Genomic DNA, 24061 nt, shown 5'->3' with positions numbered 1-24061 from the left:
CTCAGGCATCACACCCATCTTTAGGTGCTTTATCAATAACCTTCCTTCCGTCAGAAGGTCAGGAGCTGACGTGTTCATTGATGGCTTTACAATCTTCAGCTCCATTCACCCTAATGAAACATCAGCTTGCACAGGACTTTGGATGACGTCAAGACTTTGGTTTAGAAGTAGGAGGTAGTCTTTGCAACTTATTAAGTGGCTGGTATTGGCCAACTTGAACTAAAGAAAGCCCAAACTCTTTGAGAACTTTACCATCCCGTCTGCCACGAGAATCGTAGTGGATGGGGGGGGAGGGCGGACCATGTAAAGGTCTGTTGACCTCAGGCAAGATTTTCCAGTTTTGGGGCAAGCACGGCCGGAAAATCCCACTCTTCTAGTTAAACCTCACTGCTGTGTTTCCCCACCATTATCATCCTGAGGGGAATTGGCGATCAGATGTTTAACTGTTGAAACACGGTGCCTACAAGAAAAAAATCAGCAACTGGATACTCTGCAATAAGTAGTTCACATTTCAATCCCTCAATCTCACTACCATGCAGAGATGTGAGGGAACGCTCATCAGTTGACTGGATAGGTGCTGCTCCAATAGCAGTTGAGAAGCTCAATATCAAGTAAACAGCCCTAGCCGTGAAATCAATATCCACCTCCTCACTACCAGCACTCTGGAGTTATAGAATGCACTATCCACAGGATGTTCTCCCAAATTCATCATGAATACTCTGACAGCGCCTTCCAATCCCACAACGCCCACCTTCAAGGAAGATGAGAGCACCAACATCACATTGTTCCCTATTGTTTGCTACTTGGTTCAATTCATGCAATGTCATTGGCTCATGGTGCATTCATATCAATCCTGTCACAGATTAATGGACAGTTCAATTTACCTTTATGTACCTTACAGACTTTACTTTTGCAAATAATAGTTAACTCACCATGTTCATCAACATTTTCTATCTTCCGCAATGAATACATTCCAAAGGGTAATACCCAAAACTCATTTCTCATTCAAACACTGATCAAATTGTTCTTCAAGAGTTTAAATTCATTTCTCTAGCATCCGCTTTCTATTTTTTAGATCTCTGCTTTTCTTAACCGTTCTTTCTTTAATATGCCACAGATTCAACACATTCACTGCAAGCATTCCTATGGCATCTATTTTCTCCTTTCTTCCCTAAGATGGACCATTCAATCCCCGAGAAGTTAGTCTCTGGATGTCAGGATAGTTTTTCTTGTTAAAAGTATTGCGTAGCAATCTAAGACCAACACTGTCATGTAATGACAAGATTGTTTTGCCTAGCCCTTACAAAGCACTTACCAGGAAGGGCTGAAATCCTCTCCTCAGGTTCAGTTGAAACCCATTATATCTACGTTAAGTGATACACCGGGTGAATGGAGGTATCCTGGTGTCCAGGAGGTTTGGGGGGCGTTCCTTCAAAAGAGGGTGCCTGGAGTCATCTGGGGCAACAACACCGTCATGGGAAACTGCCAGAGTTCCCAGCTGTCACACATAAGCAAAGTGCTGGAGGTATGTCCCAAGTGATGCTGCACTTGTTTGATCTATAGTAATGCGGAACCCTCACATTGATACTGAAAATCATAGCAGGGTCACCCAACTAAATAGCTAGGTCCGCAACCTTCAGATCTTCAGCCTCGTACACTTCAGAATTTGGGAGCCAAGTATTTTGCAAATACCGAGCAATAAATTCATTTAATTTGGTACATACAGGGACCAATTTCCTGATAAACCTCACTGATGAACCAGCGTCCCCACCATTAATATGCCAATGTAAAACTGTCTCTATAACTCACATTACCACTGCACTCCAACGTCACATTAAAGGAGTTCCAGTAATCAGCGAGTTCTAATATAGAGTTAGTTACAAACAGATTCCATTCAAATAAGGTCTAGAATTAATGAGAGCAAAATGAACGAGCAACATTTGAAATTCTGTTTTTTGTCTTTGTTATTTTCAACAAATAGCTCATTAAAAATGTCAGAGATGAAATACCCTACGTTAAGAGGGCAGTTTGTTTGATCCTTATTAGTTTTAAAAACCTGCCAGTGGCTGATGAACAAGAGGTAGAAATCTTTCTAAATAAAGCCCATCTAGCCTGGGGATGCTGTCTCCTCAAGCAGTAAGCCAGGTGCAGAATGCTGTAAAACTTTAATAAGCAAGTATTAATAAAATCCATTTTCTTTTACATAAGCAGACACTAAATACAATGGAAAGATGCCTCTTAGCAAGATTAGTCCAAGGCAAAGAAAGCACCCCATTAACCCACCTTTTTTTCAAAGAAAATACCATCATAATTTGGGGAAGTTAAAATCGCTGCCTCCAGTGCATTTTTCTGTCACATCATTGGAAGGCTCCCGCTAGAAAGCAAATTCATCATTTGGCTGCATCTCAAAGAACTCTCATGGGGTGACAGCATTTGACATCTGACACTCCAGGGGCATCTTCACTGCCCACTTACCTTATGCTCACAGGAGATCTGGCACCTAATTGTCAATGGGGAATGCTCCCTGTCTTGTCAACTTTGGCCTCGGGGACTGATCAAGAAATGTGAAGACAAAAAGTGTTCCATTCGTCAAAGGACTAAGCCACCTTCCTGGTCTGAACTCGTAATGTAACCTAACCACTACCATCTGAAGATTGGCACACCTCAACTCATTGGGTGCACGGGATCCTAAAAGAACTGGGAAAGTGGGACATCCGATGTAGGGAATTTCTGCCCCGGCTTCAATCCTCCATTTCCTTCCTTAATGACACTTACCTTGTAAAGTGAAGACAGAGCCTGCACCTGTTATAATGCTGGCTGGAAAGTCCTGGAAACACTAGATAAATTAGAGACCTGGATCATTTGTGTTTGTTACATGCATTAAAGATTTTCTGCTCATATTACTGACGCTGACTTCTAGGGCGTAACACAGATTACTAAGAAATGATGGATCCTCCTGAAAAACTATTGTTTCAAGATAGCAACTCTTTCAAAGGACAGTTTCTACCCAAAATTATCCTGAGTGGTTGCGACAGTGTTGCGATCCACCTTATTCAAAAGATTAACAGAGTGATGCTAAAATGTTGCATGCATTCTTTTGTCCTGTTTCATCGTAGTAACTGAGCATCAGCCACACTGCTCAGCTCAACAGTGAAATAAAAGACTCACTAAAATTATCTAATGAAACCTGGTTAATTATTTCAACATGTAGACCATATCTGAACTTTCTAATTACTATTGATAGCTTTTATATACGTATATTATATATGACTTGACTTCAGGACTTAACCATCCAGAAAAGGTGTTAACGTTGAAGATTAAATGGGATAAATAGATGAAGGAATGATCCCAAGATGTGTAGGTTAGGGGGATCAGCCATGGTAAATGAGGGGATTATGGGGATAGGATGGAGGTGGGCCTGGGTAAGATGTTCTGTGGGAGAGTCAGTGCAGACATGATGGGCCAAATAGCCATCTTCTGCACTTTAGGGATTCTATGGAATAGAGTGGGAAAATGTGACTATTTTCTCACATGGCAGTTAACCATCAACACATACTGGTTGGGTCAAATAGTCAATTCCACAGTCTAACTTCTTTATACGTTTTTCCACCAAAATTCCAACTTTGGAAAAATCAGCATCAAATCAATAATGAACAGTTGATATAACGTTGACTCAACTACTAATTTGTTTTATTAATTAGTTCCTCGACTGCGCCAAACTAATCTGTTCTGTAAAATCAGAACAGTAGTCAAATACCAAATGCATATAGAATGACACAATATGATCCTGGAGACAACAAACTGAAATTCAATCTAACAAAAGGCCAACCAGTCAACTCTCAAGCAACATTCCATATCAGATGTAAATCAGCAATTTACATCTGATATGGAAGTAAGATTTTGCTTGGTTAAGTGATTCTCCACTTGGCGAGTTTTGTGACAGGGTAGTCCTAACAAACAAAGAGAAACTATCATTAACCCACTTCCAGAGAAGAGCTAGGCTGGGGTTGTTTTCATTAGAGCAGAGAAAGCTGACGGGGACATGACTGAAGTGTACAAAATTATGAGGAACATAGATAGGGTAGATAGAATGATGAGTGGCTTGATGGGGAACTGGCAACTGGTGTTGTCCCTCAGCAATGCTACCCTTGTCCTTCTAGATGATAAGAGTGCACGGGTTTGGAAGGTGCCATCGAAGGAGCCTTGGTGAGTTTCTGCAGTGCATCTTGTAAGTGGTACACACTGTTACCACTATGTGTCAGTGGTGTCAGCCAATCAAGTGGGCTGCTTTGTCCTGGATGGTGTCCTGAACATTGTTGGTGCTGCACTGATCTAATTAAGTGGAAAGTATTCCATCACACTCCTGACTTGAGACATGTAGATTTGGGGAACTGAGGTGAGTTACAGAACTCAGAATTTGAGTTGCCACAGAATTTGCAGACACTGAGCCGCTCTTGTTGTCACAGTATTTATATGGCTGGTCCAGTTCAGTTTCAGAATGTTTATGGGAGGATTCAGTGATGGTAAAGCCATTGAAGAGCAGATCATTGGATTCTCTTGTTGCAGATGGTCATTGCTTGCAATCTGTATGGCGTGAATGTTACTTGCCAACTATCAGCCCAAGCCTGAATGTTGTCCAGGTCTTACTGCATTTGCACATGGGACTAGCTCAGTATCTGAGGAGTTGCGACTGGTGCTGAACATTGTGCAGTCATCAGCAAACATCTCCACTTCACTTATAATGGAAAGAAGAATCAGGTACCTGAAGATGGCTGAGTCTGGGACTCTAAGAACTCCTGCAGAGATGTCCTGGGACGGAGATAATTGATCTCTAACAATTGTAACTTTTTACCTTTTGTGCTAGGTATGAGTCCAACCAGAGGAGAGCTTCCCCCCCTGATTCCCATTGACTCCAGTTTTGATAGAGCGCCTTGTTGCCATACTTGGTTAAATACTGCCTTCAAGTCAAGGGCAGCCACTCCCACCTCACTCTTTCGTCCATAATTGGGCTAGGAGCCGAGTGGCCCTGGTGGAACCCAGACTGAGCGTTAGTGAGCAGGTTTTTGCTGAGTGTGAATTGATTGGACTGTTGATGACCCCTTCCATCACTTTGGTGAGAATGAGCAGAAAGGAGTGGCATGGGTTGGGGGGAGCAGGACTCCTTTTTGAAGCCGGTTATGGGAAAGTGAGTTGAAAGCACAAATGTCAATTTGCTTTTCCCTTTTTTTAAGCTTAGTTCATTGGCCAATTATGAAGGGTAAAGCTGCATCAAATGAACCAGAATGCACCACTTTTAAAGATTATTTTTTTCTGTTGAACTATTACCCAATGACCTTTCCTGCGAATGCACCAATTGGATGGGAAGGGTGTGCATTATTATCAATGTGTTTGCCTTTACCAGGGACACAGTGGCCAATGAAAACCTGTTCAAACATATTGATTTTTTTTCTATTTATTATTCTCACATGTATTGGAGTCCAGTCAAAAGCATTGTTTCTGCATGTTATACAGACAAAAACATACCATTCATAGAGGGTATGCTGGGGACAGCTCACAAGAAGTATTGCTGGCTATTGGATAATTTTCTCAAAAGTGAAATCAATTTTACTTTCTTTCTCTCATTGACATTATCTCCCGCACAAAAAAGGAGTGTTTTAAAATATAAAGAGAGTGATTCTCAACAGGCAGGTTGCAACAAAATTACACAAACAGTTATTTTAGTATAAATAAAGTTCAATGGCCATGTTCATGCTGCAGTCCAAAATATTGGGACATGCGTCAAATAGAGGGCAAAATATTCCTGAATCTGGCCACAGTGGGTTGGAGCAGGATTCCTGCTCGTCACAGTAAGCCTGCCATTACCCACACCCAGCTACGTTCTTTAAAGCTATTATGAAAGGAGGGGTCTCGGTTACTAGGTGGGTGCCCGCCATTGCCGGAGAGGAAGACATAAGTTGGGGCACTTGAAGGAGAAGGGGCCAAATATTAAAAAGAGGCAGGGGAGTCCGGGTGATGTGCCTGCAACTTTAATGTTCAACTTCTGACTGAGCAGTGACCTAACAAAAGGCATGGTGTTAGGTCCAGAGAAGATGGGCAATTCTTGTCTGTTCCACCCCAAAAGGAGACACTGGGGGGGAAGCTTACGACCTTGCTCATCCCGAAACCGTAAAATCTCATCCGTGGTCAATGGACCTTCTCGATGTCTGCCTCTTGCCCGGTCCAATTCCCATGGTAGGTGGGGTGGTAAAATTCCAGCCATTAGGCTTCTCGCTGGTGCCCAAGGGACACTTGCACTCCTGTCTTGGAAATCCCTCAGGGCAGAGAGATCTGTGGCTTAAAGTTAGGGGTGGCTTTCCTAACCTCCTTCTCCTAAAGTAATTACGGCTATGAGCTGGTAACGGTGCAGTCAGCTCTTCCTAGCTGGAGGAGAAAAGGTAGTCAGGATGGGAAGAGGAAACTCTGTTTCCCCACCACTATACCTAAGCTGTGCCTAAGGGTGGGATTCTCCCCCCATCTGGGGATTAAGACGAAGGAACATGGAGTGTTTCGTACTGCGGAGGACAGCAGGAATACACACCAAATCTTCCGTTTCCAAACTCATTAATTGTGCATCCGGGTGGTGTTGGATGCTGACCTTTAAGAAAATAGGGAGCAAAGATTTAGCAATCTCCGCGGCTTGAATTTCGGCTATAGGTGATCTGGGCGGAGGGGGGGTGGGGGGTGAGATTTTCCAGCCTCACTGCGCCTGGCGCAGATCACACTGATCCTGGAAAATTGTGTGTGGGCCTAAAAGCGGGTTTCACGCTTAGCACCGAATGGTTTGCAATCGTCCCGGTCCTTTTCTATTGGTGCAAACCGGATCTCACCCGGCAAGGGCACAATGCCGATTAGTATATTTGAAGTGGTATTTAAATATGCTTAGCCCATTCGATGGCAGGTTCTTCCAGCTCCCGGGATCTTCCGACTCTCGAGCGCAGTGCGAGATCTACGAGAATCTCCAATGGTCTCCGCTAACAGAGAACCGACACTCTACCAAATTCTGGTAAGCTCATCCCCTTCGTGTGGATCATGCCTCCGCCAGTAACTTTGGGGGGGGGGGGAGAGAGAGCCTCGGTGGGAGTGGCAACAATTGGTTTTATGCCGACATGAATTTCCTGAGGGAGCTTCCGCTGGCATCCGCCATGGTGGATCGGAAAATTCGCTGGAGACTGGCATGAAACTAATTTGCATCCCAATAATGGGATGCTGGTTAAGACCTGACCACCCCTGCCCAATTCTCCAGGACCCCGGTTGGAAAACACATTGATGCAAAACATATTAGGAACAATGTGACAGCAGATGTCGGGACACATGAACAATATCTACGGCTATCTCTGGAGTTCAGGGTGGAGGTTGCCTGCAACCCTGGAACACCACAACAATGGGTGTAAGGAGCATCTACAGGTGGACTTTCCAGATTTGGGGCACTGGAAGAGGTTCATCTTCTAGCCTCAGGGAGTTCCTGGAGATTCATCTTCTTTCTCAGCAAGTCCATCTCCCAGTCTCAGAGTGCTCCCGGAGATATATCTTTAATGTAAGGAGGTCCATCTTCTTTCTCTAATAATGAACAGTGAAGTTGTGCACCTTTTCAATATTGTGCCCAGACATGATGGCAGACTACATGCCACCCAGATCTGTTCCTCCACTGAATGTGGCATAAAACGCCTGAGTGCATAGTTAATGAGGTCGGGGCTAGAGGATTTGGTGTGTTTTCCCGCCTGTTGCCACACGAGGAAACACTCCACGTTCCCAGCCCCACCACAGAATTTAGTCTCAGAAAGGGAGAGTTCCCTCTTGGGACTTCTGCTGTTGTTTGGGGGCTCAAATCCCACACATCTGTTTGCTAACTCAGTAAAATTATCATTGAGTGAAACTCTGCCATTTTTTGGGTGTTTAGGGACTGAATACCCCAATCGTGTCCTTTAAGCAATAGACTTGGAGGTGACAAAGAGATGGGTTTCAATGTGGTTGCAACCAATATCTGATTTGTTTCATGTTCAAAGATGTGATTAAGACCTAATTAAAAGCAGGCTACAATCCAAAAGATTCATCAAAGTTCAATAATATTGCTAAACAGCAATAATAACCGGTGTTGTCGGCTCTCACAAGCAACTAGAAAAGAGTTGCAACTAATTGATCATTGTAAAAGCAAGGTGCACTTGCAAAATGTGAATAAAGGCCTCAGGTTACAGTCATTTGGAGAATGTGCCATAAAGCTATGTAACTCATTCTTACCTGGGCCATTCCAAAAGCATTCTGGCCTTCTAAACAAATGTTCACATCACAGAGGGTTAGAATGCCATTTCTGTTGGGCTTTGCATGAGAGAGGTGCAGTAACAGGTTTGATTAGCAACATTTTCAGCCAATTCTTGGACAAGGGGATGGGGTACTTTGAAAGATCCACGTACTTAGGTTTTCAAATAGAGTACTTTGTAAGCTTTAGCCAGGCTCAGACAGTTTACAACACAATGAGAAGACACCCTGATTAACTCACTGATTTGTGATTCAGTCGTACTTTTTTACATTTTTTTATCGTTACATAATGATACACTGCACCATTTACGTTGAAATGAAGCAGCTGATGGAGTCATATCTGGTCTTACCAAGCCAACTGTTTGCATTTTAAAAGAATTGAAGCATTAGTGAAAAACTTGACTGACCATTCCAAGATCACAAGTCGTTGCCCATGTCACATCTCTGGGTTGTACTTTCATGGCAGTCAATATAAGACTATGTGAATCAACCTCCCATAAAAATACGACACTTAGACCAATTACAGGATCAACTGGCACCACTGAACCCAAGGAGGTTGCTACAGTAGATCCAAACTTGGAACAGATCCTTTTCAACAAGAAAGCAAGACTGCCAAACAGACAAAATACAAAGTGATTTCATACAGATAGAGAATACATTCCAGGTTTTGTCAACATAAACTGTGGAACTCAAATCGACTGACATTATTTTTAACAACAAGTAATGTTTCAGGTCTTACCAGCATGGCTTCAGAGCTTTTGTCCACCATGGTCTGAATGAATTGTTCCGAGCTTTCACAGCACGCTCGTCATGAACTTCTGTTCAGTCACTGCTGCCCTCTGTCTCTCTCTTGCTGTGGTGGTAATGAAAATCTCTTCACTGTCTCTGACTAATCCAGAAACCTTGATCACTCTGAAACAACATGTGACACAGTGGGTTTTATTTAGTCCGGTTCTATGGCACCACGAGCAGTCAAAAGCAGACCAAAGGTGATTTTATTCCCATTTTTTTCTTCAATCTGCTACATCTGGGTAGCCACCCCCCAGTAAAATGTCGGTGCATTTTTAATTTACACATATATTAACTTGAAGTCCTTTTGTCTCTCTCACCACAATGCACTAAATCCCCCTCACTTTACTCTTCTCTCCCTCCCCCTTTCAAATGATAACGAGCAAAAAGCTGAAGTACATTTCACAACTCATTTGAACCCTTTCCACTGAGGTGCAACCAGCTTCCACAGTAATACCATTCCTCCTCTCTGCCTCACTCATGACGCATGTATGACTCAGCATCGAGTGATATGAATGTTTGTAATAAACTTGGAGAGTTGCAAGCTCACTGCAGTACAGAGGCAGATACCAAACAGATACCGGAAGTATCTAGGGGCGGCACGGTGGTTAGCACTGCTGCCTCACAGTGCCAGGGACCCGGGTTTGATTCCCGGCTTGGGTCACTGTCTGTGTGGAGTTTGCACGTTCTCCCCGTGTCTGTGTGGGTTTCCTCCGGGTGCTCTGGTTTCCTCCCACAGTCTGAAAGACATGCTGGTTAGGTGCATTGACCCAAACAGGCGCCAGGGTGTGGCAACTAGGGAAATTTCACAGTAACTTCATTGCAGTGTTAATGTAAGCCTTACTTGTGACTAATAAATAAACTTGCCGTGTTGGCAATGCCAAGACTTAGCAGGAATGACAATTTAGACTGTAAGGATTCTAAAGCCTATATTGTGCATTCGGAAGTTTACTCAAATTTGAGTCTCAGTCTCGGTCGCTCAATGCTTCACACATGAATAATTAGCAGAACATCTATTTGCAGTATTTCTTCAAGTGCACCAAATTTTCCTTCAGTGTAATATTTATGAGCATGCCCCATGGTTTTTATATTGAAAAAGCCCATTCAATTCCAGAAGGTCTTCAATGATTTGCCATTTTATCACAGTGCAAGCAGCCAAAAAGCAAAAGCAAGGAAATATTTCTCCAATTCAGAGGTGAACTGATGTTAACACTTAAAAATATAATACTCTGATGGAATCCTTCACATATTGTCAAAGTAGCTCAGGTACAATTTTGGTGTGGGGCCCTGTAGGATGGGAATGCACATCCCGAACTCAGGGAAGAGCTGAACCTGGCGTGGGCCTGGGTGGGATTGTTGTTGGTGCAGACTTGATGGGCCGAATGGCCTCCATCTGCACTGTAGGGATTCCAGGATTCTATTCCACCCCCATCCAGTTACTTTGTAAAATGCACCACTTTCTCTTCAAAGTGCTAAAGCGTTCACATAAAAACAAAAACGGCTTCAGTAAATTTAATAATCAGTCCTACTCTGAGCAAATCTTTTTATGATTGATTCCCATGAATTTCTCTCGGTGGACAAATACACCTCTTGATATTGAACCATACACCTAAATTCAGTTCATGCTCAACAATGTTCGGGGGGGGTATTCACATGCAATCTCAAGCTCCGACTGCATCATTCTTTACAAGTGCCTCTTCATTCATTTCTTTTTAACCTAATCCCATGACACAGAGAAACATATTTAAAAAGGACAGCAGCCCCCAGTAATTCTACCTTGTAATTTAAACCCAAGAGCCTTCAAATACATGACTGAACATCAGTAATTAATTGGAGTTTTTGTTCATTACAAGTTACAGTGGGGTAGCTTACCCTGTAAATATGATTGAAATCGTCTATTGATACTTCTGAAAGACAAAGCTCTTTCTAACAGATGATGGATTATTGCACAGAAACAGGTCAAGCAAGCATCAGGAAATAGAGTGTAGGCAGCTTCAATTAACCCGTGAACGTTTTTAGTTGTAACTACAGTGAAGGTGGAAAACATTCTATTTTTCTAATGTCCCAGCTAAGTCAGGGGAAACATAACACATCTGATCAGGATTCTAATTGAAGTATATAAGGGTAGAATCCCCAACCATATGTTTAGCAGTGTTGATTGAGGTGTGAGAAAGGTAAGAATCATGGCTGGTTGTGGGAGGAGGTCAGTGCGTGTGTGTCGACGATTTTCAAAGGATGTTGTAAACAACTCAAGAATTCCTTATTGAACAGAAGATTTATTTCTTCATTCGCAAAAGCAATGGACTAATAAATGTCCTTCAGGCTTCACCCGGTCCAGTTCTGGTGTTTATCATTCTTCACTTTCTCGATTGACTCATAACCTTTGTTAGATATGCTGTATTCAACAGTTCCTATTATGCAAGAGAACCACTAAACTCTCATTAAATGGCTATCACCTCTCTGCTTCCTTTTAATTCTTCTTTCTCAGATTCACCTTAATAGTCGGTTGGAAAACTTGGCCCTTTTCCAGTTTCTTTTAGGAGAGCCCGCCATCTACTTAGTATTGTAACTTTTGTTGGTTTCTGTCACTTTTCCTTTCTTAAGTTCAGGCGATGGCCGAGTGGTATTATCGCTAGACTATTCATCCAGAAACACAGCTAATGTTCTGGGGGCCCGGGTTCAAATCCCGCCACGGCAGATGGTGCAATTTGAATTCAACAAAAAAAATCTGGAATTAAGAATCTACTGATGACCATTGTCGAAAAAACCCATCTGCTTCACTAATGTCCTTTAGGGAAGGAAATCTGTCATCCTTACCTGGTCTGGCCTACATGTGACTCCAGAGTCACAGCAATGTGGTTGATTCTCAACTACCCTCGGGCAACAAGGGATGGGCAAAAAAATGCTGGCCAGCCAGCGACGCCCATTTCCCACAAATGAATTTAAAAAAAGGTCTTCCTCTCGGCTTATTTTATTTACTATGTTCTGCTTCTAGTTTTCCATTCATCCACTTTAATTTTGTTCACTTTCCTATTGTCAACTGGTACTTGCTGATTCTGAAAGCTCAAAACACAACTTCATTTTGGTACACCAGTCTTTCACACTGTTCACAACTTCTAAATAATAGCCCAGAAATAAGTGCCAAGGATATTAATAGATGAATGCTGAACAGGGTCTTATGACAATTCTGTCTATTATATTAGTGCCTGCATGATCCACTTGAAAGAAAGGTTTGCATTAAAATGGCAGATAAATGAATGTCAACAGAACGCATTAAACATTTGCAAGGCACTCCTGTCAATAATCATTTTAGACTAATTCGTATGTTGTCTTCTAAAGTTAATCCTAAGTTTTTTTAAAGTTTATTTTTTAGTGTCACAAGTAGGCTTACATTAACACTGCAATGAAGTTATTGTGAAAATCCCCTAGTCGCCACACTCCGGCATCTGTTCGGGGTACACTGAGGGAGAATTTAGCATGGCCAATGCGTCTAGCCAGCACATCTTTCAGACTGTGGGAGGAAACTGGAGCACCTGAAGGAAACCCAAACGGACACGGGGAGGATATGCAGACTCCGCACAGTCAGTGACCCAAGTCGGGAATCGAACACGGGTCCCTGGTACTGTGAGCCAGCAGTGCTAACCACTGTGCCGTCCTTCTAGGATTTCGGTTTCTGGTCATTTTTGCTCTGGGCTGGGTTTGCCCAGAGGGGTGGCACAGTAGCACAGTGGTTAGCACTGCTGTCTCACAGCGCCAGAGACCCGGGTTCGATTCCAGCCTTGGGTGACCGTCTGTGTGATTCTCCATGTTCTCCCTGTGTTTGTGTGGGTTTCCTCTGGGTCCTCTGGTTTCCTCCCACAGTCCAAAGGCGTGGATTAGGTGGATTGGCCATGCTGAATTGCCCCTTGATATGTGAGTGTCCAAATATATGTAGGTGGATTAGCTATGGTAAATGCATGGGATTATGGGGATAGGGTGGTGGTAGTAGGGGTGTGTGTGTGTGTGTGGGAGAGTGCTGAGTTTTGTGCAAGTTCAGGGAGGAGTGGGCCTAAACATGCCAATAAGACCGGCTGCCATTTTGAAAAGATGCCCTGATCTCACAGTGCACTGGAAGAACCCCTACCTCCTCTACAGATATCGCCCGCACCCCACACTTCATCGGCAGCATGTTTCCCTAGCCCAGCATCGGGGCATTGTGGCCACCCCCTCTTCATAGTCCCTTCCTTCATGCCCAGCCCTTGATGAGCTCCACTCAGGCCCCACCCCATTGGCACTGGCCCGGCACACTGGCAGTGCACACATGGCAGTGACCAACTGGCACTGCCAATGTGCCTTGGGCACTGCCAGGTGGGCACTGCCCAGCCAGGTCTCTGACCACCCAGGGGCTTCAATGGCCTCCGACCTCCCCCCGCCGGGGTGGCCATCACACCTGGTTTCTGCTAGTGGAGGCCAGTAGTGATTCTCACTGGGTTCTCGCCGCACCCGAGGGTCTGAAAATCCCAGGGGCTGGCAGAATCCAGTGTCGAGCAGGCTAAGCATATTTAACTTTAAATATGCTAATCAGCCTCACGCCCTTTCTGGTTTGCACCATCGGAAAAGAACCGGGATAATTGCAAACCATTTGGCCAGGAGCAAAACCCGTTTTTAGGCCTGCACACAATTTTACAGGAGTGGCGCGACATGTGCCAGGTGCGGCAAGGCCAGAATATTGCGGCTAATTAAGTATTATTTAATAATGAAAAATAATGAATTGATGTATACACTCAATGGAATAATACCGGGATCATTACAAACAGAGAGAGTTAGGGATTCAAATATTCCATTCCCTGAAAATGCGAGTGCAGGTGGATAAACTTCTAAAAACACCAATTTATGAATACAGTCACAGAGGACAAGAGGAAATAAATAAGGATGAGGTTGTACAAGGCAATATTTAGGCTGCTGCGTCTAGCTCTATAGAAATGACACTAAAGCCATTGTGTAAGTGCAGTAGCTTCAGAGGGATGATGCCAGGAATGGGAAACGATAGTATGAAGAGAGACTTGAGAGATACAGGAATTTCCACTAGAACATAAACAGCTGAGAAACTTGATAATGCTGTTCAAAATTGTGTGAAGTTTTAATAGAATGAACAGCTACAATAGATCGCTGCATGTACGTCAACTCTGCATATAGTGCAAGTGCATTTTGAGAACTGAAGATCGTGCAACCACCTCTACGGAGCAAAGAAAGCTAAGAGATGATTTCATAGGGCTTTTCTGAAATTATGATTGGTTTAGTTCAGATCGGATAGGGCAAAAGCTATTTCCTCTGATTGATGATGAAGAGATATCAATTTAAAATTGTCATCATGGGTGTAAGGAAAGGTACCAGAAGCACATTCTTTCAAGTTGTAGGAGTATTGATGTTTTGCCACAGAGGTTGGTTGAAGCAAAGACCATTGCATCTTTTATCAGCTGACTGGATAAATTCTAAGGTCGAGGAAGATACCATGCTTTCACCAGAGAACAAGGCAACAGGATCAGTCTCTGACTGTTCTATCAAGGAGCCGACATTGGGTCAGAAATTCTTCAGGTAGAGAAGGAGACAAATCAGAAAGATTTCCCCTGGTAGGGGAGGGAAAGAATTTAGATCCACTAGGCATCTGCTTCTGACTGATATTCCGACCTAGAACATCACACCTGATGTACCTTCCAATTGCCCCAGAAACTAAAGATATTCCTGAGCTTCCATTAGAATCCCAAAACATGAACAGAATGATTGAATGCCTTTGAAATGTTAAAATTGTGATGCAACTTTCCTTCAGCCTGTCCTTGGCCTCCAGTGCAGCCCCCACCCATCAACCCACTGGAGCTGCCCGTCCCATCAATGGACTCTCCCAAGATGTGGAATTCAGTCGAAACTGGGGCATATTGGCAGCCAGAGCATTGGAACAGGAATAAGCTATCCAGCCCTTCAGATCTGCTCCACCATTCCATTATGTCAAGACTGATCTGTACTTCAACTGCACTTTCCATATCCCTAGATGTACTTCCCTCACAACATTCTATCCATCTTAGTATTGAAAGTACCAATTGTCCTAATAGTCATAGCTCTTTTGGGCGATATTTTTATATTCTTTAAGTGTGAAAAAGCATTTCCACATTTCACCTTTCAATGGCCTAGCTCTAATTTTAAGATTATGTTCACTTGGTCGTGAGGAAATTGTTTCTCTTTTTCCATCCTCTCGATCCTTTTGACATACGCAAGGGAACTCAAGTACAGATTTGTTCAACCTCTTCTCATAATTCAAACCTCCAAGTGCCACTTCGCAGTGGAGCACATCTCCAGGAATTACAGTCTGATTCATTTCAGTGACTGTAAACTGTATCTCTATCCTCCAGAAGGCGCTGGTGACGTGGGCTGGGTCTGATTTGCAGCGAAGTAGGGAGATGTAGGCTGAAACTCTGGGTGTAGGCCTCTTATCAGTACACACAGCAGTTAGCCTGACTCCCTTTCCATTCCGAAGATCGGCACACTCACTGTGAGTGCAAATTCTCAACCCCGTTCCACCAATGAAAGTGAGATAGTGCACTTAGCAGTGACCTCTACTTTGAACCCAGCCATAGTATCTAGAGGCAGAGCCTAGTGCAGGCTGCTCAGTGGGCACCCAATGCCACATGGCGTATTGAGGGCCTTGCGGCAGAGGGAATGAAATGTACCTAATGTTTCAAACCGAGCCAACAGCTGGGCCTTTTTCCAGACACAAATTAAACAGCCCAGCCAATGAGGGGGCTAATAGAGCTGAAATCTTACCTAGGGGCTAGGCTTCGACTGTGTGTCTGAGCGTGCCTATACGGCAGGTTACCCACTCAGTTCGCTCAATAACAGAGAGGTCACATCATTCCTGTTTGTGTATTTCTTCCCCATTATGTCATAGAATCCCTACAGTGCAAAAGGAGGCCATTCGGCCCATCAACCCTGCACCGACAACAATGCCACCCAGGACCTATCCCATAACCTTGCTAATCCCTCTAACCTTTACATCCTGGGACACTAAGAGGCAATTGAGCATGGCCAATCAACTTAACCCGCACATCTTTCGACTTGGGGAGGAAACCCATGCAGACACGGGGAGAATGAGCAAACTCCACGCAGACAGTGACCCAAGCCGAGAATTGAACCCGGGTCCCTGGTGCTGTGAGGCAGCAGTGCTAACCACTGTGCCACCATGCCACCCTTATGCCATCCAGTGATATCAAAGGTCTACCATGATCTTGCAGCTGACGAGGATGATCAAAGAGCCAGAATTCCCACCTCCAATGGGGCTCCTACTCATCCAACCTACATCGTATGACCATCGCTAGACCAGACATCTATGGCCCCACCAGGAGATAATCCTCACTTTCATCACTTGCACACTGGTGGAATGGATTGTTCTCCCACTGAAATATCAGCAAATTCGCTCCATCAGATTGCTGAGCAAGCTGAAAGTTGCCAGCATTTTTGGGTTTTACCTCAGGCAGTCTCCACTACAGGTTTATGCATCTCTCATATCTTTTAACATTTTAACTATTTGCATTTTCTTTTGCTCCTTCGCTTAGCAGTTTGTCCCCATGGGCATCATTGGCATGCCAGCATATATTGCCCATACCTAGTTGCCCGAGGGCAACTGAGAGTCAACCACATTGCTGTGGCTCTGGAGTCACATGTAGGCCAGTCCAGGTAAGGATAGCAGATTTCCTTCCCTAAAGGACATTAGTGAACCAGATGGGTTGTTCCGACAATCGACAATGGTTTCATGGTCATCAGTAAATTCTTAATTCCAGGTTTTTTTTTTATTGAATTCAAATTGCACCATCTGTCATGGCAGGATTCGAACCTGGGTCCCCAGAACATTAGCTGAGTTTCGGGATGATAGTCTAGTGATTATACCACTAGGCCATCGCCTTCCTGAATTAGCAATCCAGAGGCCCAAGCCTCTGGGGAAAGATCCCCGGTGAAATTTAAATTCAATTTATGAATCTGGAGTTGAAAATTAGTCTCAGTAATGGTGACCATGAAATTATCATTGATTATTGACTCGATGGGCCAAATGGCCTCCTTCTGCACTGTAGAGATTCTATGATTGTTGTAAAAACCCATCTGGTTCACTAATGTCCATGTCCCATAAAAGAATTTTTAAAAAAGCTTTGTCCGTCATTTAATACACTGATTTCTATGACATTTCTATTTTTACCTTTTTTCTCTCAGTAATTGTCCAAACCCAACAAACTGTGTGCTTTTCTTTAGGTTTTTAGTTATGATAAGTGGACATTGCCGATGTTGACTTTGTCATGTACTCCAATATTTTCTGGTGTGCTTTTTATTTAAAATCTATTTAGTTGACTATTTAATTGTTCTACTGAAAGATTGAGAGAAGTATAAACTGAGAAACCGCCACGCTGAAGGGCTTTAGAACAGATGAGGGTAAAAGACAAGTTAACCTATGATCTGATTTTAGATTTTAAAAGCCAGAAGATTGTAAGAAAAAGCAAAAATTATAGAGTGCGAAGCTACTCCTTACATAATGTAGACTCTATCACAAGTCTGCACATTCCTCAGCCTTTACCACAGCTGACATAGGCCTGCAACAAGCTCAGTTTCACCAAGAAAAGCCACTTCTCTCAACCCCTTTGTTCTGCTCCAGTGAACTATTAACTTCCTTATCTGAGTCCTACATTGTATTACCAGAAATTTATCAGCACGGCGGAGTCCCCAATGACATGGGGCAATCCCGCTTTAGCTGTTTGTGGGACATCAAACCGCATTTTTCAGCCATCCGGCAACTAATATGTTGCTGTCTGGGCTGCCATCTTGGAAAGGACGGCTGCCGGCCCTCTGCAGTTACTGGGCAACCAGGGGGTTGGCAGCTCAGCAGCACCATTGAGACTGGTGGCCACTGTTGGGAATGTGCCCGAAAATTAGCACATATGTGTAGTATGCCACCTTCCCAACCAGGTAAGTGGGACTGGGGGTGCCGGGACCAGTTAGGTCCAGTAAGGGAGTAGTGGAGTTGATTAGGGCAGGGTAGTCATCGTCCTCGGGGGGGAAAGGGGGGGGATTCCTCTGGGGGCTGCAGTGTAAAAGGGATCCCACACACTGCCAAGCCTCCACCAGGATTCACAGAGTGATTGCCACATTCAGCAGAGGGCCGAAAGCTGGGCAGGAAGAGATCCTTAAATGGCCACAGATGACTCAGCTGGCATCTGGTGCATTGTCCTCACCTAACCTTAGTAAAATGGCATGGCAGCATGAAGATGAAAGGTACCGCACACCCCACCTTCCCTGACCATTTTATAGCATCCCTCACCTCCCACCCTCTCCCCACAGATCAGCCATGATCTTACTGAATGGCAGAGTGGGCTCGAGGGGCTGAATGGCCTCCTCCTGTTCCTATGTTCCAACGATGCGGAGATGCCGGCGTTGGACTGGGGTGGGCACAGTAAGAAGTCAAACAACACTAGGTTAAATTCCAACAGGTTTATTTGGAATCACAAGCTTTCGGGGTGCTGCTTGTAGTTGGGGTGGCACGGTGGCACAGTGGCTAGCACTGCTGCTTCACAGCTTCATGAACCCAGGTTCAATTCCAGGCTTGGGTCACTGTGTGTGGAGTTTGCATATTCTCCCCATGTCTGTGTGGGTTTCCTCCAGGTGATCTGGTTTCCTCCCTCCAGACATACTGGTTAGATGCATTGGCCATGCTAAATTCTCCCTCACTGTACCCAAACAGGCACTGGAGTGTGGCGACTGGGGGATTTTCACAGTAACTTCATTGCAGTGTTAATGTAAGCCTACTTGTGACTAATAAATTAACTTTAAAAAGAATGTTAGAATCCATAATAAAGAAAGGAATAACAGGACATTTAAAAAGTCAAAATGCAATCCATCAGTCAGCATGGTTTTATGAAGGGTAAATCATGTCTGACTAATTGGCTTGAGTTCTTTGAAGATGTAACAAGCAAGGTGGATAATGAGGATCCTGTGGACGTAGTATATCTGAACTTCCAGAAGGCACTAGATAGGGTGCTGCACAAAGGTTAATACACAAGGTTAGTTCACATGGATTAGGGGTAATTTATTGGCTTGGATAGAGAATTGGTGAACCAACAGAAAGCAGAGGGTCGATATAAATGGGTTTACTTCAGGTTGTAACTAGTGGGGTGCCACAGGGTTTGGTCCTTGGGCCCCAACTATTTACAATCTATATTAATGACTTGGACGCAGGGGCAGCCAAATTTGCAGATGACACTAAAATGTCATAGGTGGGATAGTGAGTTGCGATAATGAAACAAGAAATTTACAACTGGATATGGAAAGGTTGAGTGAATGGGGCAAAATCTAGCATATGGAGTTTAACGTGGATAAGTGTGAGGTCATCCATTTTGGTCGGAAAAATACAAAGGCAAATTATAACCTAAATGGATAGAAACTCTGAGTGCTTGTATGCAAAGAGATCTGGGTGTCCTCATGCATGAATTGCAGAAAACTACTAAGCAGGTCCAGCAGGTAATAAGAAAGGCACATGGAGTCTTGGCATTTATAGCTAAAGGAATAGAATATAAAAGTGGTCAAGTGTTGCTGCTACTACACAAAGCATTAGTGAGACCGCACTTAGAATATTGTGTAGTTTTAGTCCCCTTATTGAGGAGCGATGTAGTTGCATTGGAGGCAAATCAGAGGAGGTTCACTCGACTGATTCCAGAAATGAGGGGTTTGTCTTACGAAGAGAGCTTGGGCGGTTTAGGCCGATACCCTGTTACATTGAAGAATGAGAAGAGATCTAATTGAGGTGTACAAGATGATAAGGGGATTGACAAAGTAGACGTGGAGAGGGTGTTTCCTCTTGTAGGGCAATCTTGAACACGAGGTCATAGTTTTAGGATAATGGGTGGCAGATTTAAACAAAGAAACCCGAACAGGCACCGGAGTGCGGTGACTAGGGGATTTTCACAGTAACTTAATTGCAGTGTTAATGTAAGTCTACTTGTGACTAATAAATAAACTTTAACTTTTAAAAAAATGTTAGAATCCATTATAAAATAGGAATAACAGGACATTTAGAAATTACTTCTCCAAAGGGTCGTGAGTCTGTGGAATTCACTACCCCAGAGTGTGGTGGACGCCGGGACATTGAGTAAATTTAAAGAGATGGACAGACTTTTAATTAGTAAGGGGTTTGAAGGGCTCTGGTGAATGGGTGGGTTAGTGGAGTTGAGGCTGAGGTGAGATCAGCCATCATCGTATTAAATGGCGGAGCAGGCTCGAAGGGCTTAATTGCCTACTCCTGCTCCTCGTTCTTTAGTTTCTTATGAACACCACAATGCACCACAATAGGCAGCAAACTGCGAGGCATTGCCAATATCACCTGCTCCAACCTGGAAGGATGCCTTGGGCGACTAATTAAGGGCAACAGTGATCTTGATGACACACTTCAGCACAGCCCTTGCCCTGCTGTGGGACTGTCAGTCCGATTACAGGAGGTGGTGCAATGCAGTGACCACTCCTTAGTGAAACGCAAGTGCCTCAGACAATGCTCCAGGCAGACATGTAGATGAACAAAATGCTTCCTGAAGACTCTAGGTAGGTAGGGCTTTCTATAGAGAGTCCTCATCCTCCCTCAAAACACCAGTTTTCCCTCTGCTGCTTATGCTCCATTTCCAAATCATGCTACAATTCCAGAAGCAAACTTTCCCCAGATAGGCTTTCCAACTTTTCTGAACTTCCTGTCAAGACGAAACACCACTCCTTTGAAAATCTAAAAGCCTTTGGATCTCCTCCTGCACCAGAAGTTAAGTCATCTGGAAATTAAATGGTTAACCCTTTAAATTACACTGGTGAGAAACATGGAAAATGGGACCAGGAGTAGGCCCTTGCAACGAAATAAAATCTTGGTTAGGCCGCATTTGGAATATTGCGTGCAGTTCTAGTCGCCACACTACCGGAAGGACATGGAAGTTTTGGAGAGAGTGCAAAGAAGGTTCAGCAGGATGTTGGCTGGTCCCGAGGACGTTGACCCTGCGGAGAGGTTGAATAAACTAGGATTGTTTTCTTTGGAAAGACAGAGGCTGAGGGGAGATCTGATAGAGGTCTACAAAATTATGGGAGGCACAGATAGGAAGGGTAGTCAGAGGTTTTTTCTCAGGGTGGAAGTGTCAATTACAAGGGGGCACAGGTTCAAAGTGAGAGGAGGAAAGTTAAGGGAGATGCGCAGGGGAAGTTTTTTCACGCAGAGAGTGGTGGGTGCCTGGAACGCACTGCCAGAGGAGGTGGTGAAAGTAGGCATATTAGCAACATTTAAGAGGCATCTGGATGGGTACATGAATAGGGAGCGAATAGAGGGATATGGATCAAGTAAGAGCGGAAGGTTTTTTTTAGATTAGTTAGGGCATCATGATTGGCACAGGCTTGGAAGGCCGAAGGGCCTGTTCCTGTGCTGCACTTTTCTTTGTTCGAGGTGGCAGGAAGCTGAAGCACACTCTGGACCTTGATGATTTGATTTATTATTGTCACATGTATTAACATACAGTGAAAAGTATTGTTTCTTGCGCACTATACAGGCAAAGCAAAACGTTCATGGAGAAGGAAACGGGAGAGTGCAGAATGTAATGTTACAGTCATAGCTAGGGTGTAGAGAAAGATCGACTTAATGCAAGGTAAGTCCATTCAAAAGTCTGACAGCAGCAGGGAAGAAGCTGTTCTTGAGTCGTTTGCTACTTGACCTCAGACTTTTGTATCTTTTTCCCGACGGAAAGGTGGAAGAGAGAATGTCCGGGGTGCGTGGGGTCCTTAATTATGCCGGCTGCTTTGCCGAGGCAGCGGGAAGTGTAGACAGAGTCAATGGATGGGAGGCTGGTTTGCGTGATGGATTGGGCTACATTCACGACCTTTTGTAGTTCCTTGCGGTAGAGCAGGAGCCATACCAAGCTGCGATACAACAAGAAATAATATTTTCTACGGTGTATCTGTAAAAGTTGGTGAGAGTCGTAGCTGACATGACAAATTTCCTTAGTCTTCTGAGAAAGTAGTGGCGTTGGTGGACTTTCTTAACTATAGTGTCGGCATGGGGGGACCAGGACAGGTTGTTGGTGATCTGGACCCCTAAAAACTTGAAGCTCTCGACCCTTTCTACTTTGTCCTCATTGATGTAGACAAGGGCATGTTCTCCTTTACGTTTCCTGAAGTCGCTGACAATCTCCTTCATTTTGTTGACATTGAGGGAGAGATTATTGTTGCTGCTATCTCATTCCTGTACTCCGTCTACGGAGCTGCTATGGGTCAGAGAGCAACAAGACACAAAATTGCATGAACTTAAGGAAAATCATTGGTGATTGGCTATTAGGTTCCTCAAAGATTAATGAGTGGTTTTTCTGCTCCTGATAGTTTTAAAGTAATCAAAATTAAAATAGCCTGAGCCTTTTTTCTACTGTATTAAAAGTGACTGAAGTCTATTCTCGTATCCAGGTGTTCTTTGTAGGTTTTAGAATGTCATCCCTCAGCAACTGTTTTCTGCTCCTCTGATAGGAGAGGGTGGGAGCAACAAGAGGTGGAATGCAAAAGGCTCTGCTGTTTGATGAAGAGTGTGCTTCGAGTTGCACAGAGATGGAGGGCAGTATCCTGCTTTGGGCACAATGGACAATTAATTTCAAGCACTGCAAAGACAGTAGAGGAATTGAACACTAACTGTTCTGTCAACACAATGTGCTGCCAGAGGAGGTGGTGGAAGCAGGCACCTCAGCAACATTTAAGAGGCATCTGGATGGGTATTTGAATAGGTGGGGTGAATAGAGTGATACGGATTGAGTAAGGGCAGGTTTTTTTCAATTTAGTTAGGGCATCATGATCGGTACAGGTTTGGAGGGCTGAAAGGCCTGTTTGTGTGCTATACTTTTCTTTGTATGTGTTCTACTCGGTCCCTCGAGCCTGCACTGCCATTCAATATGATCATGGCTGATCCTCTATTTCTACGCCATACTTCTGCTCCCTCCCCATTCTGCAGTTCAGCTGGGACTGATTACAATTAACTGCATCTCCATAATCCAAAATGGCAGACTGTGCACCAAATCAGCATTCCTCTCATCCTGCCAGCTCAAACTGCGCCAGATGTGACTGAATATATTCCAGACACCAAGTTTTGAACTCCTTGCTTCTGCTACAACGCCCAATTATGTAACTTCGAAAGCTATCGTGCTGATCTCCTCAGATGTGCCTCGCCCAATAAATTAATTTCTCATTCAGCACAACATCGTGAATGAACATTTCATGCCCTGTTTACTATGCAAAAAGTGCTATGTATATTACAAGTTGTGTGATTAACCCTTCCCGAAGGAGCAGTATTCAAATATCGTGCTGCTCATAGAGAAGGAAAGGAGAGGGTGCAGACTATAGTGTTGCAGTTGCAGATAGGGAGAAGAGAAAGATCAGCTTCACATATATTTTATACAACAAAGTGTCATAAAGCATGTGACACGGTGGCACAGTGGTTAGCACTGCTGCCTCACAACGTCAGGGACCCAGGTTTGATTCCCGGCTTGGGTCACTGTGCGGAGTCTGCACGTTCTCCCCGTGTCTGCGTGGGTTTCCTCCCACAGTCTGGGTGCATTGGCCATGCTAAATTCTCCCTCAGTGTGACCCGAACAGATGCCGCATTTGTGGCGACTAGGGGATTTTCACAGTAACTTCATTGCAGTGTTAATGTAAGCCTACTTGTGACACGAATAAATAAACTAATAAGCTAAAGCAATAACAAGGCAAATTACCACTAAGAAATGGAAGAGCATTGCAACGGTGAATGAATGCTAGATTAAAAGGATAAATTTTCTGGACATTTTTGAAATAGAAAAGGGATGTAGAGAGAGGGAGAGAAATTTGGGGAGGGTCGTCCACACAATAGGGTCAAGGCAACAGAAAACTCAGGGTGGAATGTTCTAGCCTTTCCCACTGACAGGATCTTCGGTCCTGC

The 24061-nt window shown here is 44.0% G+C and overlaps 1 protein-coding gene across 4 annotated transcripts in view; it reads right to left on the bottom strand.

Annotated features, from left to right (window-relative positions):
- Positions 1-24061, bottom strand: part of slc6a9 (solute carrier family 6 member 9) — a 251359-nt gene that overhangs the window by 210318 nt on the left and 16980 nt on the right. For 2 of the 4 annotated variants that reach the window (XM_078218677.1, XM_078218676.1), the window contains one exon: positions 9032-9204. In XM_078218677.1, coding sequence (XP_078074803.1) covers positions 9032-9061 — 30 coding nt within the window. In that variant the 5' untranslated portion in view covers positions 9062-9204. Of the gene's footprint in view, positions 1-9031; positions 9452-9480; positions 9559-24061 lie in introns of those variants that run through there. The other 2 variants (XM_078218680.1, XM_078218679.1) reach the window with 2 other exon arrangements.

This window comes from Mustelus asterias, chromosome 8 (genome assembly GCF_964213995.1).
Source record: "Mustelus asterias chromosome 8, sMusAst1.hap1.1, whole genome shotgun sequence".
In the NCBI taxonomy this organism is placed as follows: Eukaryota; Metazoa; Chordata; class Chondrichthyes; order Carcharhiniformes; family Triakidae; genus Mustelus; species Mustelus asterias.
This window is presented reverse-complemented; position numbering and strand designations above follow the sequence as displayed.